Here is a 15,747-nt window from a genome sequence, read left to right on the forward strand (position 1 = left end):
TGATTTTTAGTAGTAGTGGATATTAATTAGTAGTAGTGATGGTAAACTAGTTGTATAATTAGCAGTAGTAGATGTTAATTAGTAGTAGTAGATGTACTAGTTTATTTCTATTTATAGTAAGTTTATATTTAGTAAGAACGAGTTGAATTAATAGAACTAGTTTAGTAAGTAAATTAATAACTAGTTGAACTACTTTATTTTTAGAAAGAACTAGTTTTTTTCTATTTATAGTAAGTTTATATTTAGTAAGAACTAGTTGAATTAATAGAACTAGTTGAACATGTCATATTTGTTGTTATTTTTTAGTTTAAGCAATTATTTCATGTTTTATTTACACCTCCGAGTGGCCTATGTTTTGCCGGAGTGTTGATTAATTTCTATTCCGGCAAATTTCAGGCGCTCGATATGTCCTTTTTTAGCAAAGGTCATGTCGGATTTTTCCGTGAATTCTGGCATGACTTGTGCTAGAATATGTACAAGTTTAATCTTTGAATTATGAACGTAGGAAATGTCGTACTCGGACGACGACAATCTCCCGGAGGAGTGCAGCTGGTGCCACGATGATCGAGGTATGTGCGACAGATTCATTGAGCTGGATGAAGATCGGCGCTTTAGCATTAAGCTCGAGGAGACCTTCGATGTTGAAATGGTACGCAACAACGACAAGTGTTTTTTTCTTAATTAAGCATGACTTCAACTATTTCAACGAGTAATTTTCATCTTTTACAATTCGACTAGCTTATCCCATGCCATGCAAGACGCTATGTCTTGGAGAGGATGGGTTTTGAAGACCATGAAAATTTTGAAACAAAGAAAATACACCTAAGGACCCATCATGATATGGATTTTGAAGTAAATCTGTGCAATGCTCAGAGCGTAACCCGTTTTGGTTGCCAAAATTGGGAAGCACTTTGCAAAATGTATGGTTTTTATGAGGATATGATTGTCACTATGGATCTTGGTGATCCTGACATCGAGCCAGACAATATGGACATTTGGGTCCTTGTTGATACGCTTCCGATTGTACCGCTATGTGAGTTTCTCAAACATAGTTATTACCTAATTTATATTGTTTATTTCAAAATAGTTGACAACTTATTTCCATTGACAGCTTATTTTGATTCTTCAAAGACTATGCGGAAGATGGTAGACAAAACCCACTACACCGATGGCTCCGAATTAACTTATAAGGAGAAAAATCATCTAATCGCATTTTGTACTCTTCTTGAGGATTACAATAACTATTATCGAACTCCTCCAAATTATGGTGAATACGTGCCACTAGTGCATGTGTTGAACCACGGTAACTTCTCTGGAGATACACTGGTAAGGTTTTTTACTATTACGACATCCGTGCATCTTTTGCATACTTTTAAAACTAGTACATCATTGCTAACTACAAAGTTATTACTATGTTTTTCAACAGAAACTCCCGATGGATTGTGTGCCTCATCTGATGTATCTGAATGGTCTGCTTACAGTTCTGAACATACTGCCAGGTAAATCTAGGGAGCTCACCTGTGCATATCGGATTTCTAAAACCGGTGAACACATGTTCATCAAAGAATGAAAGAAATGTATGGACATTCGCAAGAAGGTTCTTGGAAGTAACATTCAGCGAAAGGTAAGAATTGGAGATAGACTAATCTCCATTCTTCATAATGGAGAGTCAGGGGCTATCTTGTTTTTTGCTATTTTACCTTAGAAAATGTAGTAGGTCTTAATCGAATGTAGTAGGTCCTATGAGGTACAATATGTTTATTATGTGGTAATGTGTTAGAGTTGATAATGAGGAGTACTTGTGATTACGACTAGTGACCAATTTGCTAAGTTGATCTTGAGGAGGTGTTATATGACAATGATGTATTATGATGATACGTTGTTAATGATATGATGATGATGATGATATTATTATACCATTGGGTGAAAGAACCACGGATTATTTTCAAGTGGATGGACATCCACTTGAAACTAGTCCACGGTTCTTTCACCCTGTGATGTAATAACTCATTATGATATAAAAACAATCTCTAAATTCCTGTTGTATGAAAACTTGTGTAAAGGTGTATGAATATAACATGAAATAAAAAATAAATAAAATACTAAATAATAGTAGTAGCACGGGCAAGGAGAAGCGCTACTACTAATTACTAGTAGCGCTCTTCTGTAGAAGCGCTACTACTAAGTCAATTTAGCAGTAGCATGGGTCTAGGCACGCTATTGCTAAGCTTTAGCTGTAGCGCCTTATCAGTAGCACTCCTGCCCGCGCTACTGATAGACCTAAAACCCGCGCTGCTGCTAGGCTTTTCCCTAGTAGTGTCTCCTCCTCCTCCTTAAACTTGGAGTGCTTGAATCCCAACCGCGACCCCTCCAGCTCCAGCCTCATCCCCAACCACGTCCACAAGCGCCGCCGCATCCACCCAACCTACGCTCCTCCTCTCTCTTCCTCGTCGCCCACCCACCCACCGACAACGCGACCGCCGTCGATTCCCACCGGAGGAAGAAGCAGCGGCCTTTTCTCCCGCCAATTCTGAGCCAACCACACGCCGCGGATCCACGCTCCAGTTTCACCGGGGAGAGATGAGAAGCCCTCTCCCTCTCCTTCTCCCCACCGCCGACGTCCGCCCCGCCCAAATCCACACATTGTTGTCTGTCGATTCCCACCGAAAAAGCACCGGACTTTCCTCTGATTCCGAGCGAACTACCACCCCCGCGCCATCGTGGGTCCTCGCTTCCCACGCTCCAGTTTCACCCGAGAGTTGCGCTCTCGTCCCCCGACCTACCCAAATCGACATTGCCGTCGATGCTAGCCATCGTCTGTGGACTTGGTAGTGCCGGACGGGGAAGATGGAAGAACCAACCCCCCATGAGCTCTCCGTCCAGCGGAATGACGCCGGTTGTCGACGTAGGCGCCCTCCCCTGTTCGTCCCCTCCCCGATGGTGCCCGCGTTTCAGAGACAGGCGTCTTTCCCTAATACGCCTTCTGCCTCAGTTTTTTTTTTGACAACGCTAACGCCCACACGTGTGGTGTAAGCCAAACCCGCCCACACGCCCTATAACATACAGACTATGCCATGTCACCGCATGCATGCATGTGGAAATCTTTTTGGATCTTCAGTTTTTAAAATGTTTTATCTCTTAAATGAAAAATCCGATTGAAGATCCGTTTTCACCATTAAATCCCTCGCGACGAGATCTTCAAAACTAGATCTCATATCAATATATTTCGATGAAAAAAAAATTGGTTAAAAGTTGCCATGTCTATTGCAGATGAATTGCCATGATGTTTACACTAAAGTTGCCATGTTATGTTTCGGCTATTTTCTTCTATATTAAAAAGTAATTTTTGACATATTATAAAATGGAGAATTAAGAAACTAGACTTGCGATGCACCATAAACTAAAATTGCCATGATACATGCACTTAAAATTGCCATGGTTCATGCAAAAAAATATTTTCATGGTCAAAGTACTGGAATTGCCATCATCGAAAACTAAAATTACCATGATCTACAAATTAAAATTGCCACATGACAACTTTAGTTTAAGCACCATGGCAACTACAGTGTAAATATCATGACAATTTTTGGGCAAAAAAAAAAAAATCGCCGAAACATATCAACATGGGGTCTAGTTTTGAAGATCTCGTCGAGACGGATTTAATGGTGAAAACGAATTTTTAATTTGCTTTTTTAGTTAGGAGATAAAACATTTTTAAGCCAAAACCAAAAAGATTTCTGCTGATGTCATCTGTTCATATGTGACAAAATAAGTGGTGATGGAGGCGTGTGGGCGATGTGCAAACGCCCACACGTGTGGGTGTTAGTTTTTCCGTTTTTTTAGACAATTCTGCGTCAGTTTCTATAACTCAGGCCTCTTTTTTCTAGCTGAATAAACTTACTACGCCCACTTCACAAGAGCTAACTCCTTGTGTGATTCTTCTTCCCAAAAACTATACTTCCAAGTCTTTGTTTGATTGCTTTTGTTGAACATGTGGTGTTTGCATGTGTTTTCTAATGTCCGGTAACACATTAGAAGAAGAAAAAAACATTGTCGAAGATCACACCCTTGTGGTCTCCTTACATTTCCGTTGACCAAGCGACCTACGATATGATTCATTGTTGCATGGTCATTTCGTTCGTTTTGCATTTCATTCATGTCTGTGCCAATATTACATTCATTTTGGCATCATATATCACGGCAATCACTCGTATGCATGGATTCATGGTTGTACGTATGGCAAAAACAAATGAACCTTGTAAAACCTCGTCCATATCCGTTCAGTTTGTTGAGGCAAAAGCTCGTGCGATATTTCTAGGAAATGATGTGTGGCAGGCGATGATAACCGCGAAGGTTGGATCGGAAATTTTCTAGGAAATGAGTTGTGGAGGGCGGCGATGACTGCGGAGCCTGGATCGGCAGTTCGAAAGAGGGGGTAGCCTTTGGAAGGCGGTATGCCCTCGGATGTATCTAATCTTATGGAATTCCTTACATACATGCTTTTGGAATATTTCCATTACTTGTAAAGCTCATGGCTATTTCGTGGACAGTTCAAAATAAAAGGGAAGCATACTAAAATGAGATCACATGAAATCTTGAGTGGTACAGCAAATGTGATCCTTTTATGTTAATAGCTCTATTGACACTCCATGTTGCATGCCGTCAGACACAAAAGAGAATATTTCATTCTTTTGGCGGTGTCGTTATGATCATACCCTAGTAGTCTCCTTTTACATTTCCGCTGACCAAGCGACCTGAGTATGATTGATTTAATTGTTTTGCATTTTATCGGTGTTTATGGTGATATCTTCTGTTTTCTTAAATAGTTGAAACCCACTAAGCCTAATCCTCTCAGCATGCGGCTTTCCACTTCACCAAGTGTGTGATGTCAGCATCCACTAACATTATTTTGCAACACCATGCAAACCACATGCATACTCTTTATTCACCCATGGTGCAAGTGCTCGCAACATTTTTTTGAGTTGCATAACCCCACATGCATACATTAAACATAGCAGCTCTTGATTGAGATCTTCTACACACATAATACATCCAAAATTAAGCTTCAGATTCCGCCACAAAGCGCGGGGAAATCACCTCGTTTCAATCATTTTGGCATCATATATCATAGCATGCGCTGTCAGCACAGATTCATGGTTATACTTTTGGCAAAAATAAATAGACCTTGTAAAACCTCGCCGATATCTTTTTGAGTTAGATGAGGCAAAAGCTTGTGCAAAATTTCAAAGAAATGAGTTGTCGAGGGCGGCAATGACTGTAGAGCCTGGATCGGAATGACGTATGGGGCGACTCACAAGAGGGGGTAGCCATGGAAGACGGCGAGTCCTCGTATATATCTAATCCTGTAGAATTCCCTTCACACATGCTTTTTGAAATATTTTCATAACTTGTAATGTTCGTGGCTATTTCGTAGACATTTCGACCTAAAAGAATAGCCTATTAAAATTCAATCTTGATGACTTGAGTCCAATTCTCCCTTGACCGAAAGAAAGAAAGAAAGAAAGAAGCGTGCTCTTCATTCCTCGATGACCGGGCGTGGACGTTCCGTAATTTGTGGTTACCCCGGCCGTTATGCATGCATGCAACACAAGTTGGTTTATTTTTCTTTTCGTCTTCTTCTTCTTCCAAATCCAGACCTCTCGCTCGCTCGCTGATGAATCGTTACATTCAACCATGCATGCATGCATGCATGATTCAAACCATATGTTAGGCTTTTCGTTCCACCATGCAAAATCTTTTTGTTTTCATGCGCGCGGAGCGGGCGTTTAGGATCGACAATCAAGGAATTGACTCGGCATGTGTCGAATAGCCACATGTGATAATCTCTCCCACCACTATCTAAGGCATGACTGTCTAATCATGCCTAAAATTTTAGTAATAGGTGACAATTAAGCTTGACCATTGCCACATTTGTCCCTAGCTAGGGAAGACCCGTCCATGATTCCCTTGCTCTTTTTGTTCTATTGGTCTTGTAAATTCATGCTTGTTACATGAAAATTACACAAGAAGGCCTCGCGAATAATCTAGTGCTTCACGGGCCAGCTTACAAGAATAATTACCTTGCCCGATCTATTTTCGTCCAAATGCCCAATCCTTGGCTCCGGTGCATACAGTCTCCCGGATGAAGGGTGTAGACCTCCCCCTTGGTGCATGTCATTGCCACTAACCCTGATTCATAGCTGTAGGTGCTACCTAAGAGGTGGCGAGCTTACAACTTGACATGAGCGGTGAGCTATCTCAGAAACAATGAACAATAGAAGAGGTGGCGAGCTTGGGGCTTTCAAATGAAGTGCATGGTGGTGTGAAGCTACACCGAACATGACGACGACAATGGCGTCGGGAGGTCCACCAAAGACGTAGGGCGTCAGGTAGCCATGTGCCTAAGGAGGGACGGCGCCAGGAGGTCCGTAGGACCCGTAGAAGACCGGGCCTCATGAAGCTCGTTGAGCACCAATCAACTCGGGAGCGCGCCAGGATGTCCGTGTGGGCAAGCTCGTCGTTGTTGGGGCATTGTCGAGTCAAGGTCTAGTTAGATGAAAGGCACGCCTAAAAAATTTGATGTATGAAAGAAAATAAGCACTACTCCTAAATGGCAACCCCTTGGTCACATGGAAAAAAATAATTTCTATTTTTTGTAGAGAAGAGGCATATATGCCTGATTTTATAAATAAAGCCACACAACATAGTTCTGAAACAACACAAACAAGATCCACCATCACAGGAGGTAAGAGAGTACGAGACCAACAACCGCGAAAAAGAATTCTAAAGGCTGCCATTACCAAAAAATCATTTTCACATTTTTTCAGTTTCATGTATTTATAGTAGACTTGTTTTCTAAAAATTTTTGGGTCGCACTAACTGCCACACGTGTGGCAGGAAGGGAGACGCACCACACGTCTCTAATGTAAACAGATTGCCACGTCATCGCATGCATGCATGCAGGAATCTTTTTGGATTTTCAGTTTTTAAAATGTTTTATCTCTTAAACGAAAACTCCGATTGAAAATCCGTTTCACCATTAAATCCCTCGCGATGAGATCTTCGAAACTAGATCCCATGTTGATATGTTTTGATGAAATTTTTTTGGATTAAAAGTTGCCATGTCTATTGCATATGAATTGTCATGATGTTTACACTGAAGTTGCCATGATATGTTTCAGCTATTTTCTTCTACATTTAAAAGTAAATTTTGATATTTATAAAACGGGGAATTAAGAAACTAGACTTGCCATGAACCATAAACTAAAATTGCCATGATACATGCACGTAAAATTGCCATGGTTCATACAAAAAATAATTTTCATGGTCAAAGTACTGGAGTTGCCATCATCAAAATACTAAAATTGCCATGATCTACAAACTAAAGTTGCCACATGACAACTTTAGTTTAAGCCCTATGGCAACTGCAGTGTAAACATCGTGGCAACTTCTGGCAAAAAAAAATTCGTCAAAACATATCAAACATGGGGTCTAGTTTTGAAGATCTCGTCGAGACGGATTTAATGGTGAAAACGGATTTTTAGTTCGCTTTTTTATTTAGGAGATACAACATTTTTAAGCCGCAAACCAAAAAAAATCTGCTGATGTCATCTATTCTTACGTGGCAAAATGAGTGGTGATGGAGGCGTGTGGGCGATGTACAAACACCCACACGTGTGGGCGTTAATATTTCCGATTTCTTTTCATCAAATCTATGATACCCCAGAAAGAAATTTACACCAGAGTGGTTGGGAAAGTTTGATAGGTTTTACTGGGCATGATCCGCGTGAAGTGATGTCTCTGCCGTCGGATCTAAAAACGATGGGCGGCTGAGATCGATTCCATGGGGGCAATCAATGGGAGGGCCTGATTGACCAATGAGAAGAAGGCAGGCTGAATTATTGCTCAGGTCCAAACCGCCCACGCCGACGCTTCTTTCGAAATACTTTGCCCTCCCGCTCATAACCCTCAAACACCCACGGTGACTCTCAATTCTCGCGCCAAGATATTTGGCGTGTGTCCCGCCCGGCTCTTCGAGATAGTACTCCCTCCGTCCCAAAATTCTTGTCTTAGATTTATCTAGATACGGATGTATCTAACACTAAAATGTGAATAGATACATCCGTATATAGACAAATATAAGACAAGAATTTTGGGACGGAGGGAGTACTACATTTTGTTCAAACCACCACGGAACTGAAAACCCCCACGCACACACACCAAACGTACCCACGACCCAACCCCATCCAAACGAGTGAGGTTTTCCTCCTCTCCCACTCAACTCAGCCGCCGCCTCCCTCTCCCCCAATCCCAACCCCAACGGCGGCGATCTTGTCTTCCCCAGTCCCGGCGTCTACCCTCTACCAACCGTCGGCGCCCCTACACTCTCCTTCTCTCCCTCCGCCCCATATCAACTCGAGCCGCTCAGGCCGCGGCAACCACACACCGACACCGAAGGATCCCTCCTCCCATTTTTTTCTGTTATCGAATATTAAGAGAAACACCACTACACTAAGAAGAGAAAGGTTCAGGCTACGTGTGATGGACCGTGTCTATGTGATAGGACTGTGACATGGGGTAACAAGCTCATCTCAATTTATCATGTTTATAGATGGTTTTCTAACCATGGGCTAAAGATCAAATGCTATTATGTAGGACCACATCTGGGTAGTTTTGACATCTTCAGATATGAGTGTGTCTATGCAAGTGAATTGGACATTCCCCGTGCGAGATCAAATGACTTGAGCGTTACGTTGGTTCGACCGATCCTCTCATCAAGTAATATGTTTGCAAGATGAACAAGACATTTGTCGCTCCTGGACAGAGGATGGTATGGATCTTAAAAACCCTACTTCTGACAAATCGTAGTACCCAACTGTAACCAATGCACTTTTTTTTCTAGTACATATCTTGTCACTTCACAGAGCTACATCTAATGGACCATTTAAATGCGAACCAGTCAAGGACATCACGGTCAAACTCAGCACTGGAGGTGTTATGAGACCCGTCCGGATGATAATGGGTACATACAAGAGGGCCACCTTATCAAAGAATTGGCCAGACTGTGTCAAGGCATCAAGGCTCAAAGAGTTTCACATATGCGTCTTTGACTTTGAGACTGACAGGGGGGACACACTCACCATCCATAGGTTTTAAAAAGAGGGTAAGTTACAAAATCGCAAGTGCATTCTATATAGAAATTATGATATGCAGTATACCTCACGATTTGTTTGCATCAGGATCGTGTGGTGGCGCCTACAAAGTTTATTGACAAGGCAATTGAATAATGAAGCCACCTATTAGTGTGCTTAGTAGCTATGGCTCGGCAGTTGTCTCTCCTTTATTTGCTCGTATTACTCCCTCTCTTATTATCGCACATTTGGTATCGAATTTTATGTCGAGTGATTGCACTTTTGGTATTGAACTTCATGTCGAGTGACAATCTTTTGTGGTCTTCTAAACACACCAAAATCGATTCCTACTTATGATCTCATGCCGATATCGAGCACCACTATGCTCGCTCCTCTAACAATTGAATGTTTTTTCTTCACTTTATTATGTACGAATGCATATGCTAAACCTGGATTCCTACTAACTTAGCATTATTTGCTTTGACCAAAATATTGGGACTGGCACCCTTATATCAAGGCGCGATCCCGATCTAGTAGATATGGTAACTGGGAACCGGGGGATCAAGCTACTTGCGCTGGGCCAATTGGGTCGTGCGCAAGTGTGCTAGAACGAGATGCTCTCGTTGGACGAGGTGCACAAGGCTTGTAAATGAACGTGATGTTCATTACTTAAACTACACCATGGTTAACACACATATAACTAATACTCTCTCCATTCCACAATGTAGTGGGTCTACGCTTCCCGAGATTCAAATTTGACCGTAAATTTAACCAACGGGACTGATTGTGGCGGGAATAAAAATTATACCATTGAATTCGTATTTTCGATACGAATTCAGTGATATAATTTTTGCTCCCGCCGCAGTCGGTCGCGTTGGTTAAATTTACGGTCAAACTTGATCTCAGAAAACACAGACGCACTATTTGTGAAAAATGGAGGGGGTATATACCATATATAGAGTTTTGTTGCCAAAATATTTGGGTGTACATCCTATACCAATGACCTTAGGTGGATCCGCCCTTGGTTGTCAGGAGCGGGGACAACAACATGGAATTTGAGATAGGTGGGAGGAAGAGGTCGCCGGAAAGAAAGAGAAAAAAGAGGGGTATAGGAGAGGTCCATTCGGTGGCGGAGCTCGCCAGGGGAAGCCATGACGGACCGGCAGCAAGAAATCATGGGGAACAGATAAGGCTAAGATATGTTGTGGAAGAAGACGATAAAAAAACTACAATGTGTCAGGACGATCAAAGCGAAACGCACAGCCCGCATGTGACTGGCCTGTCCGTCGTTTTTCCCATAACGAAAAAGACTATATGCTACTACCTCCGTCCGAGTTTATTGTGCTCCTTTGTATTTTGGACCAGACTTTGAGCGATAAATAAAAACTACAATGATCGAAGCAAAACGCACAGTCCGCATGTGACCAACCAGTCCGTCATGAAAACGTTTCCTATAACAAAAAAAGATTATACGCTACTACCTCCGTCCAGGTTTATTGCGCCCCTTTGTATTTTGGGCTAGACTTTGACCAACTCAACTATAGACTACTAAAATACGTAGTATATATTTTAAAACAATAGATTAATGGATTTGTATTTGAAAGAATTTTTTAACAATATAATTTCTGTGACATATAGTTTGCATTTCGTTGATTAAAATTTATGGTCATACTTTAGACCAAAATAAAAGGGGCCTAATAAACCTACCTAGCATATATCGGAAGGAGAAAAAGACGACGAGCAGATAGAATAACTGGTTCATTGTTCAGGCAGGTAAACAAACGGTACATGTATGGCCCCGTATGGCCTGCGGTTACAATGATACTCCCTCCGTAAACTAATATAAGAGCATTTAGATCACTACTTTAGTAATCTAAACGTTCTTATATTAGTTTACATTGGGAGTAAAAGACAAACTAAACTGATATTTAAGATGGCTTCTCTCGAATGCTTTTCATCATCCATCTAATGCTTCATTTCCATCCTTATAGATTCTCTGTTTGCCTTGCTTTGTCACTGGATGAAGACTCTCCGTGTATGAAAACATGTCGAAGATGAAGGTATCCAGACCAACATAATCAAAGGACCCAACTCTAGGATTCTTATACCTCAGCTGATCCAGACGACCCACTTCCCTTGCATCTCGACGGGCATCAGCATAGTGGTAAAGACAATTACCACTGCGAATAAGCAAAACATCTTTAGGAAGGACCGATAAAGTTTTGTACAGCTCTGGCTTAGGTAAGATAATAACACGGTGTTGAATCCATTCATGACCGTCGACAGAGTGCAGCATCCATATTACTTGTTTCCCATCAAGGCATTGAGCTAGGCATAGTTCTCCACCTAGCTCAATAAAGTTGAGCCGCTCCCCTTTGCATGACTGAAGTTGAGGATGGCATATGAAACTAAATGTTTCATCTTCTAAACTGAAGCGAAGAACACCTTGTGGGCACCTTTCAACGAGTTCATCCCATACAAGCAAATACAAAGAGCCCTTAAAGTGTGTGACAGTCCCCGGCTCAATTGGCAACGGTGGATCCTCCGCAACACTCCGCCAGGAGTTATCATCACCACCGATAGTAAAGATTTCCATTCCCACACTATAAGTCCTTGTAGAAAAATTTATTGAACCGTAAAAGAAGCGAGCAACCTTGTACTTGCTCGTGCGTGGGTCAAAGCCCAAACCGACAGTCGGGAATTGCCACTCATCCTTTTGGCCATTACGCAGCTTAAGGACATCATGTATTGCTGGGTTGAAGACAAACACCTTGGTGTTGGTCAGGAGCACTACAAGCCCGTCGCAGTGCACCATGTTGTGAACTGACCCAAACTCGCCACGGAAGGTTGTTGAGTGAACAAGGCACGCATTGTCCTGGCCCTCTTGCCATGAGTAGAAGGGGATGTAGTTGGAAAAGGTGGTTGGCCAGGCCTCGCTATCGATCACCTTGTCCAGGATATGTGGGGTGATGAGGAAGGAAGGCTTACGTTCTTGGTTCTTGGCAGATTGTTGGAAATGTGAACCGATGAAGCATGGATGAGAGATGATAGCATGCCAAGTCTTGTTGACGGACTTGAACCTTATGATAGCTTTAACAGGCAGCCGGACAAGAATCTCAAAGACAATCTCGTCAGGTATCACAGGGACCTGCCGGCGCACTCTCCGCTTGTATACCTTCTGTATTTCTGGGATTGTTTTCAAGCTCACAGCCATCACAGCCTTCGTTGCGTCCTAAATGCACCAACAAGACAATGTTAATCTGGGTGAGAAACTATGTCTATAGACATCGATGTGCGTGCATATATATTGAGCACAATCAGGTAGGTGCTCTGTCGATAGACATGAGAACATATCGGACTACCGGTTCCCAAACCGACCAGGACACCAGGCGGTCGACAACTCGGACCCATCCGGACACCAGGCAGGTAATCTGCTGTTTGACGTGAAAACGGATCCGACTGCCGGTTCCAGACCGACTCGACAACTCCGCCGGCCAGCGGAAAGAGTAGCTTTTTTTTCGACAAGAGATAATTTATGTTTTTGAGTGACAAAAAAAATAGTACTCCATCATTCATGGGACGGATATGTCCCAAAAGAATCCACTATGGAGCAAAGTAGAAGTGAAACACGAAGTAACTTACATCATCAGACCCACCGTACAAGGCCACTTGAAGCCCGCGCTGCCAAAACCTAACATGAGAGGACAAGCCCATTCACTCAAAGCAATCGGTGGACATTGGACCTTGGTTCCCTCTTTGCGCTCGCAAATGGTTATTTTCAAGAAAGCTATGGCCAGATCTAGATATGGCGCTTGCTCTCCATGTATCACAGGATCTCGCGCAAAAGGGTAGGAACCGGGGATAACTCCAAAGCGAATAGCCGGATGCCGGTGGAAGCGTGTGGAATAAGGCGGTGGCGTAGGGGCGGGCTGGGGAAGCGTTGGCAGAAGGCGACGGCCAGGCGGGAAGGCTTGGAGAAGGCGGCGGCGGGGGGAAGGGTTAGAGAAGGCGGCGTAGAAAGGGGTTGGAATTAGGGGTTTTTCATTTTAATTAGGATAGGACTTAAATCTGAGAGTGGGTGGGCAACTGAACCAAACCTGAACTGAACCCACGTGTTGACATTTCAGAAACCAAACCAAACTGAACCCACGTAATTGGCATTGACGCCCAGCCCAAACTATACCATATGACAGATTCACCAAAACCAAACTAACCCATTCTAGGAACTATGGTTGTAGCCTATGGTTCTAGATCAGTTCCCCACCCATACATGTAAAGTATCAGTATATGTACAATCAGAACAAGAATGCACTTGACAGTTAAAATTTCATTCAGCCTATGGTTCTATTTCTTCACTATTACAGGAATTTGCAAAGGATGTCCAGTAGATTGTAAAATTCATGCGTTTAGTGCCATACTAACATGTTAATTACAGTAACTCCAAATCCTAATCAAGCAGAATTGAGCAACTAATAGCAATTCTCTGTTCTTGAAACAGCAACCCATGAACATTAACCAAATGCCTGCTACTTGTGTTGTTCATGAACAGCAACCCATGTACCTTAGTTTGTAATTTACAAAGTGGTCTACTGCACTGAATAATCAAGATACCACCGAGATCTACTTCGGGTTGACTTCCAAAGACCAGGAATTTCTGGAGTAAAATAAGAGACGAAGGGAGGGGGGAGGGGGATCTGGAGGAAGTGACCTCGAGGAGGCGCTCGCGGGCTCGTTGTAGCCTTGTAGATGAGCGGGACGGCGCGGGCGCTGCCGGCCTCGACGAACTTGACTTAGGAAGCGCCGATGTAGGAGGTGGAGGTGTCGTCGCCCTGCTGCGCCGTAGGAGGCTCTGATCCTCCAGGCCGCGCTGTCGCCCCTCGCCCGGGTGCGTGACGATGACGGGGCTGCGATAGACGGCTGGGTCAGCCGGCGCGCGCCAGCCGGGTGATGCACGGCGCACCCGACGAGGACGTCGAGGAGGGGGCGAGGAAGGCGAGCTGGAGGAGGAGGGGGCGCACTGATCTGTGAGGAGAGGGGAAGGGGGGGAGGGAGAGGGCGTAGGCCGACGAGGTGTGAGGGAGACGAGGCGGTGGTTGGCAGCCGGCGGCGGCGGCGGCGGCGGTGGAGGGCTCGGCCGCTGGCTTTTTTTTTTGTTTTCTCAGTTGCGCTCCGGGGCGAAGAACCGGGTTGGAACCCATAGTTTTCAGCGGTTAGGCCCAAACTCTTTAAGCCCGAAACAAATTATACCCAAACTGGCTTTTCTATGTACCCAAACCAAACTTGAACCAAAAAAAAAAAACTTGGAAATTTCATTGACTACTATACCTAATTACTTGTATGATTTAAAATCAGTTTCTTTCGGCCCGCACAACTTATTTGTTGTAGCTCCGCCACTGCTTTGCAGGACCAACAAGGACGCACTAGTGGATCATGCAAAACGCAACGATACTCTACCATGTCTCCGGGTTTTTTATAATCTTCGTTGCGTCTGTTGGATTGCCTCCGATCCAGTCGTCGTACGCATATATCAATTTCCATGCAAGATGCAAGTCGACTAAAAAAAAACATACCGCTACATCATCGGTTTTGTTATACATGCACGCCTTGCACGCTGGAAGAGACGTATCTCTATTCAACTCATTTTTGCACTATCTCAAGCATGCGTGGAACATGGATGAGTAGCAATTTGGAACATGGATGTGTAGCTGATTTCGTACATTCATTGTCTATACCGTTTGTGGCCTGTTGAGCCAATCACGCATGCTTTCTTGGTGACAACATGATCCACATCCCCCCCCCTCCTCCCCGGCCCCCGCGTCGCTCCTTCCCTAGGGCGACACGGGCGGCGCCGCCAACTCCCCCCGGCCAAAGCTCCCCTCCCTCCTCCTCCCTCTCGCCGTCGCCGGCAGCCTTCGGCGGGCAAAGCCCGCGTGGAGCCGCCGGCGGCAGGATCTTCTCTCCGCCTAGTGGCTTGGCTTGCTCGCGAGGTGGGGAACTCGTGGCGGCCGACGGCGGTCGGCGCCTGGCCTGGCGCGGCCCGCGTCGTCGCATCCGGTGGTGCGGCTGGCGGAGGGATTGCGGCGGCGATTGCTGGCCGGCGTGGGTGGCGGCTGCGAGTGGGATTGGAGTGCTGGATCGAGAGGCGGTCGATCTGGCGGCCTCGTTGGGGTCGAGCTCCGATGTCCGCGTTGGGGCTGCTATGTGCTGCTGCCGGCGGGGTAGTGCGGCCGTCTTTGTCACCTGGGCTGTTGGGCAATGGTCGTTCCTTTCTCTCCCGTCAGATCCAATAGGGCTTCGGGCCCACGGCGACGGCTCACTACTAGGGAAAAAGCCTAGCAGCAGCGCGGGTTCTAGGTACATCAGTAGTGCGGGTGCCGGCGCTACGGATAAGGCGCTACAGCTAATCCATAGCAGCATCGCTGGTGCACCCGCGCTACCCGCGCTACTGCTACTGCACCCGCACCCGCGCTACCCGCGCTACCTGGTGCACCCGGGGGTTCTAGGGAAGCTCGCTACTGCTAATAGCTCTAGAGCACTTGGCATGGACGCGCTACTGCTACTGGTACACTGCTGCTAACTTTTCTCCACTCGCTACTGCTAATTTTAGTAGTTTTTG

At 44.6% G+C, this 15,747-nt stretch overlaps 1 protein-coding gene across 1 annotated transcript; it reads right to left on the minus strand.

Annotated features, from left to right (window-relative positions):
* Positions 1-10,890: 10,890 nt before the first annotated feature.
* On the minus strand, positions 10,891-14,312 carry LOC119294949 (putative F-box protein At1g47790). Its single transcript, XM_037573263.1, has 2 exons — positions 13,840-14,312; positions 10,891-12,363 (listed from the first exon to the last, which is right to left on the minus strand). Exon 2 carries the CDS (start codon positions 12,343-12,345, stop codon positions 11,089-11,091), a length of 1,257 nt encoding a protein of 418 aa, XP_037429160.1. The 5' UTR covers positions 12,346-12,363; positions 13,840-14,312; the 3' UTR covers positions 10,891-11,088.
* Positions 14,313-15,747: the final 1,435 nt, after the last annotated feature.

The sequence above is a fragment of the Triticum dicoccoides genome, chromosome 4B, assembly GCF_002162155.2.
Source record: "Triticum dicoccoides isolate Atlit2015 ecotype Zavitan chromosome 4B, WEW_v2.0, whole genome shotgun sequence".
In the NCBI taxonomy this organism is placed as follows: domain Eukaryota; kingdom Viridiplantae; phylum Streptophyta; class Magnoliopsida; order Poales; family Poaceae; genus Triticum; species Triticum dicoccoides.

Bases quoted from the DNA above. Each gene is read 5' to 3' on its own strand.
- LOC119294949 (XM_037573263.1), bottom strand. From the start codon at position 12,345: ATGGCTGTGAGCTTGAAAACAATCCCAGAAATACAGAAGGTATACAAG.